Here is a 6,641-nt window from a genome sequence, read left to right as displayed (position 1 = left end):
ACAGTCTTTGATTCCCTAAATCTGATGTCACATAGAAGAGGGTATTCTATAAGGATAGGGAGATAGGGTATTGCCTCCCATTTATTTTATTAAGTAAGGTGTAGGAGGAAGAGGAAACCCTGGAGACCGGACTTCTGGAAAATTTCCTGGGCCCTCAGGCAAGCAAGCCAAGCTTCACTTCTTGCTGCCAGAGAGACTGAATAATTCTGGCACAGCTAAGTGATATTTGAACAACCATTAACAAGAGGAGAAATACTTACCGGATGATTAGATCGAGTCCTTAATTCCTGAGGAGGGCCGATGAAGGTCCTGTAGAAACAAAAATTGGTTCACAAAGCATCAAATTCTTTATACATATATGAAAAACAACTAAAGAATTTAAAGTAAAACAAATGTTACAATTTTGAGAGGGTAAATTAATAGAGGTAACAAGGAGATACGTATCTGATAGAGGTTGATTAATGAAGAGTTGGAGTAATCCTGTGGGAACATAAGAAAACAAATGAGTTTTGTTGCAAATTCATCTTGATACAGTTATATTCTGAAATTTGGGGAAAAGGCTGGGTTGAGGGTAAGAAACATTGTTACTTAAATTCAGTAGAGTTATAAATGTCTGAGAATTACAGTTTGTTCTAAAGAAAAAAAGTAATTGAAGAAGGAAATATTACAATTAAATGTTTATCTTTCATGAGTTATAAACTGTTTGGTTGTTTCTTATCAAGAATAGGGGAATAATCCTAAAATTTAGCTTTCTTTCCTCTCTCCCCCTTCGAGGACGTGAGACGTGGTTTAGTTTTTTTTGTGTCATTTCTCCACTTCCTGGTTAATATGTTCTCGGAAGCCGGCCACGACCACTATCATCAGCAGAACCAGAACATATGCTAAGTTAACTTGACTCAGGAGTGGGGAGTGATTACAGTATCCAGCTGCGGAATGTTTCCCTCGGGAAGAATGGTTCACACGTTTGAGTTTCCACATTGAGTGGAACATTTTCTTAGTTGTAGAGTTAACTGCTCTCAAGTGTGAGGTTTGCGGTCGATAGTAACACCATGGATTTTCAGCCTGTCTGAGATGGGGAGGGTGCAGTAGGGGTGTTTATATTGTGGGTTTGTTCATGTTGTATTGGGATGAGAGGATGAGGCAATGTGTTTATCTGTATTGATTTTTAGTTGAAATGCTTTGCCTATGAGTTCATGATGTTTAGGTTGAGCTTGATTTCATTGGTGATTTCCATCAGGTCATGTTTGTAAGGTATGTATATTGTGACATCATCTGCATAGATGAATGGGTTGAGGCCTTGGTTGGATAAGGCCTTGGCTAGTGGTGTCATCATTAGGGTGAAGAGGATCGGTGATAGTGGTGATCCTTGAGGTACTCCACATTGGCTTTCCAAGGTGATGATATGTTTGAATTTGATTCACTTGGTACGTTCTAGTGGTTAGGAAACCCTTGATCCAGTTAAGTATGTTTCCACCAATACCGAAGTAATCTAGGAGTCTTAGTAGTATGTTATGGTTTACCATGTCGAATGCACTAGATGTGTCGAATTGAAGGAGGAGTATGCTTCTACCTATTGCTATTTCCTGCTTTAATTTAGCCAAGAGTGTAATGAGTACTGTTTCAGTGCTATGGAGGGGGCGAAATCCTGATTGTGATTCATGTAGGATTTAGAATTTGTTTATATAATCACTGAGTGTTTGGTTACCATGCTTTCCATCAGTTGGACTGCTAGTGGGATAGATGCTACTGGGCGGTAATTGGTGAGTTTGCTTGTCTTTTCTTGGTGTCTTTAGGAATTGGGGTGAGTAACATGTTGCCATTATCCTTAGGGAAGAGACCTTGTTGGAGTAAGTAGTTTAGGTGGGATGTGAGGTCTGCTATGAAGCGGTCGGGGGCGGATTTTATTAGGTGTCTAGGGCATGTATCCAATTTGCAGTGAGTGGCAGAGACTTATGAATCGCCTGGGAAACTGTTTCGGTGGTGAGGAGAGCGAAGTTTGACCAGGTTGGTCCACTGGGTGTTCTCCAAGGGTTGGGTCCAGACTATTGATGAAGTTTTCGATATCAGTGTTGTTGAGAGGAAGTGTGTTACGTAGATTTATAATTTTTTCATTGAAATATTTAGCAAGTTTGCCTGCAGAGGGGATGTCTGTGTTGGCTGTGGTGACCAAGATGGTATCTAGTAGTTTGTTTACTAGTTGATATATTTTCTTCGTGCCTTTTTAGTCTGGTCCTATTTTGGATCTGCAATATGACCTTTGGACCTGTTTATTGCATATTTGTATTTTCTTTGTAATTGTTTCCAAGCGTGAGCGTGTGTTTCGTCCTTTATTTTTTTCCATGCTCTTTCGAGTTTCCTGGATTGTGTTTTTAGTTTTTTCAGTTTGTCTTTGAACCATGGTATTGAGATATGTCTTCATGATGTTCTTGTTCTAAGGGTGCTATTCCGTCTAGTACGCTCTGCATCTTTGTCCCAGTTAGTGAGGTAGTGTATGGAGTCCGTTTGTGTTGTCCATTCGCTATTGTATATTTGTTGCCAGAATGTTTCGAGTCTATTTGGCCTCTTGTGCTGTAGGTGCGTGTTCTTGTGTATGGTGTAAGCTCTTCTTCTGCCCATTTAGGGATAGGTTTCATTGTAGTGATCGGTCCATGGTTTTTTCCGTCCATTTAATATCAGTTATTGTTAAGTTTTGGTCTGTGGTCAGTTTTATGTGAGATGAGGTCAAGTGTGTGCCCTTTGACGTGGGTTGCATTGCATGTGTGGCCATTTGAGATCCCCATAGTTGGAGAAATTCCTTGCATTCTCATGCATTGGCTGAGTTTGAGTCTTCTAGGTGAGGTTGATGTCTCCTAATATTAGCAACTTAAGGGAAAATAGATGGTGAGAACAGAGAACAGAATGATCTCTGAGGAAGAAAAGTGCTAAAGTAATGTGAAGCATTGTCTGGCATAGGGGTATATAAACAGCTGATCCAGATCATTACTTTGGAGAGACGGGTTCAGATAATACCTTTGTATAGCAGAGCTGTTCTCCCATGAGAAAATTATTAATTGTATCTGTATTTGAAAAGAAATAAAGAAGCTGTATTTGTCATATACGTAGCCTTGTCTTCTATCACTCTTGATTATGGGTGGTTGGTACATACTAAATTAGGTTAGTGATAGAAAGACTACATTTTATTCAATAAAGAAATATGAAAAATAAAAATAAAATAATACCCTTCTTTTTTATACACTTTTTGACTAGCTTTCAGAGGCCGAAACCTCCTTCCTCTGGTCCTGCCCCTCTGACATAAGAAGTTTACAACAGAGGGGGCAGAGCAGGCAGAGCTAGCAGCAGTGCATGCAGGGAAAGGTTGCACACAGTTTCCTGTTGTTTTTACTGATGCCACTGCCACCACAATCCTGGGAAGGCAGTGGATCTGATGGCACATGGCAGTAGTCGCAGGAAAAAGTCTTTTCTAAAGTGTGTGCAATATTTTAGAAGAGTGATTGCACGTTGCGAATAGGACTTTTTTCATAAAGTGTGTGCACTACTAATGATTTTGCTCCTGAAAGAAAATTGTTTTTAAACCCTGAAGAAAGTGAAATTCACATAAAAAATTTGGGGCTGGATTTTTATATCACTAGACAGCATTCGATAATGTTGATAAATGTTCTTTTCATTTATAATCCTACCTATTTATATGCATCTAAGCGGGTTATATACAACATCCACATTATTGTTATATGATTTCTGCACTGGAGATGTGAAAACAATATTTTCTGGATGTTTTGCACCTGCATACTGAATTTCTCCCTATGGTAAAGGCTCATTATATTCTCTTATCTCTTAAAAATGTTTTCGGAGAGTCTTTAGAGGCTCCTTTGGCTGCAAATTTAACTATCGTTTTAGAAACCTCTGTACAAGAGACCTGCTTTGAGAGGCACAGTTTTTGTGACTTTTTGAGCAGCATTGGATCTGATACTTTAACAGACTGACTGACCCTTTTCATTGTCAGATGATTAATGTATTTCTTGATGTTTCCCCAAGGACCCAGTGAAACGGAAGAGAATTTCTTGTTAGGACCTAGACTTGAGGGCAATGTTCATCCTGAAATTTCCCAGTAGAAACCCAGTTAGATTTCTAAATCCTACACAACTGTAGGAGTTGATTCAGTCATCATATGAAGATTTGGTCAAAGAGCAGTCCCAGAGGGAAGATCATATTTATCCTTTAGTTGGTGGATTTATTATTTATTTATTTATTTATGTATAGTGTAAGGCTGTTAACACTTTCCTTTTTATTCCTCTGTTATTTCTTTCTTCCATTTTTCCTTTCTTTTTTTTTTTTGGGGGGGGGGGGTGGTATTATGTATGTGATAATTGAATTTCTTTTTCTTTTTGGGATTTGTGATTCGTGATTCCTTCATAGGTAATGCTCATTGGTATTCCTGTATGATTTAATTTTGAAAATAAAAAAACATTCATATTTATAGCATAAGGTAATTAATTAAATAAATAAATATAAAAATTCAAAAGATTATCAACTAATACATTTATATTTATAATATCACCATGAGAAGTCTCTGCCCCAAGAGCTTACACGGTAACATAGTAACAATCTTAGTAGGTACTTGAAACAGAAGATGGAATTGCAGCTCCAGAAAACATGGCAAAGGCTTAAATGTGAACAAAACACATTTTAAGTGAATAATTTCCTCTGCTGTACTGTTGTTCTGTGTGTTAGGCTTTGGTTTTGTTCACTTGAAAGCTGGTGGCATCCTGCCATTTCTGTGACCTCAAGTACACCTAAGGGGGCTATTCTATAAGACCCACTCAAAATTGTGGTACCAAAATGCAGGGCACTGAGCACAAATTTCTATAACAGCCTCTGAATTGCCCAGATTCAATTATAGAATCTGGCATTTGCTCGCCAACATGTAGGTCCCATCACTTATGCCAGGTCAAAGGCAGGTTGTAATGTAAGCTTGTAAGTGCTGCATTTTGGTGTATAATTTACAGTATTTAACAAGTTAGGTGCCTAAGGGGTACTTTTAAACAAAAACACATAGGTGCCTACGCGCATCCAATGTGCGGTCAAATTGGCACTACCGCCCAGCTACCATGGGCCTTGGGCAGTATTCCATTTTTGGCATGGGTCCAAACACGTAGTAAGTGCCAGTGGAAGCAGAGATTATGACTAAAAGGTCAATATTCACAATGGAGAAGGGTAGTTAGCGGGGTCCCTCAGGGATCAGTGCTGGGACCTCTGCTTTTTAACATATTCATAAATGACCTAGAGATGGGGGTAACTAGTGAGGTAATCAAATTTGCTGATGACACAAAGTTATTCAAAGTAGTCAAATCATGGGAAGATTGTGAAAAATTACAAAAGTACTTACGAGACTGGGAGACTGGGCGTCTCAAATGGCAGATGACGTTTAATGTGAACAAGTGCAAAGTGGATGCATGTGGGAAATAAGAACCCAAACTATAACTACATATGCAAGGTTCAGCGTTGGGAGTCTGGACCAAGAAAGGGATCTAGGTGTCATCGTTGATACGATGAAAACTTCTGCTCGATGTGCTGCTGCGCGCTTAGGAAAGCAATAGAATGTTGGGCATCATTGGGAAAGGGATGGAAAACAAAAATAAGGATATTATTCTGCCGTTGTATCGCTCCATGTGCGACCGCACCTCGAGTATTGTGTTCAATTCTGGTTCGCCACATCTCAAAAAAGACATAGTGGAATTGGAAAAGGTGCAGAGAAGGGCGACAAAGATGATACAGGGGATGGGAAGGCTTCCCTATCAGGATAGCCTGAAGAGGCTGGGGCTCTTCAGCTTGGAGAAAAGGTGGCTGAGGGGAGATATGATAGAGGTCTATGAGTGGAATGGAATGGGTTCAATGTGGAGCATCGTGTTTATGCTTTCCAAAAATACTAGGACAAGGGGCATGCGATGAAGCTGTAGTGTGGTTAATTTAAAAAGAATCAGAGGAAATTTTTCTTCACTCAACGCGTAGTTAAACTCCGGAATTCACTGCCGGAAAAGGTGGTTAAGGAGGTTTTATTTATTTATTTATTTATTTGCTGCATTTGTACCCCACCTTTTCCCACCTATTTGCAGGCTCAATGTGGCTTACATTCTATTGCAAAAGGTATAATTATGAACAGAGTAAGAGGTTTGTTCTAATTTAACATATTACTATGTAAGAAATAAGGAAGATAGGTCTGTAGAATGATTTACATAACACATAATAAAAAGCAGTAAAATATAATGACCAATAATAATAATATGACTAATATAATCAATTCAGAGAGATCAGTAAGTGGTTAGTTTAGATATAGAATAATCATGTCATTAAGGAGGATTCTTATTGTAAGTTTCTTCGAACAAGTGCGTTTTCAATAATTTCCTGAAGGCTGTCAAGTCACGTGTTATTTTTATAGTATTCGGTAGTTTATTCCATGCTTTTGTGCAGAGGTATGTGAAGGTAGATGCGTGTAATGATTTGTATTTGAGTCCTCTACAATTAGGGTAGTGGAGGTTTAGGAAGGTACGTGATGAACTTTTGATGTTTCGTGCCGGTAAGTCAATTAGGTCTGACATGTATGGAGCTTCTCCATGGATGATTTTATGGGTTAAGGTGCAAATCTT

At 38.8% G+C, this 6,641-nt stretch overlaps 1 protein-coding gene across 1 annotated transcript in view; it reads right to left on the bottom strand.

The window, feature by feature from the left end:
• Positions 1-280: 280 nt before the first annotated feature.
• LOC115472552 overlaps positions 281-6,641 on the bottom strand; it is a 56,124-nt gene continuing 49,763 nt past the window's right edge. Inside the window, exon 5 of the mRNA XM_030206849.1 lies at positions 281-309. Coding sequence (XP_030062709.1) covers positions 281-309 — 29 coding nt within the window. The remainder of the gene's footprint in view (positions 310-6,641) is intronic.

This window comes from Microcaecilia unicolor, chromosome 6, assembly GCF_901765095.1.
Source record: "Microcaecilia unicolor chromosome 6, aMicUni1.1, whole genome shotgun sequence".
Classification (NCBI taxonomy): domain Eukaryota; kingdom Metazoa; phylum Chordata; class Amphibia; order Gymnophiona; family Siphonopidae; genus Microcaecilia; species Microcaecilia unicolor.
The sequence above is the reverse complement of the archived record's forward strand: the minus strand, read 5'-3'. Positions and strand labels throughout refer to the sequence as shown.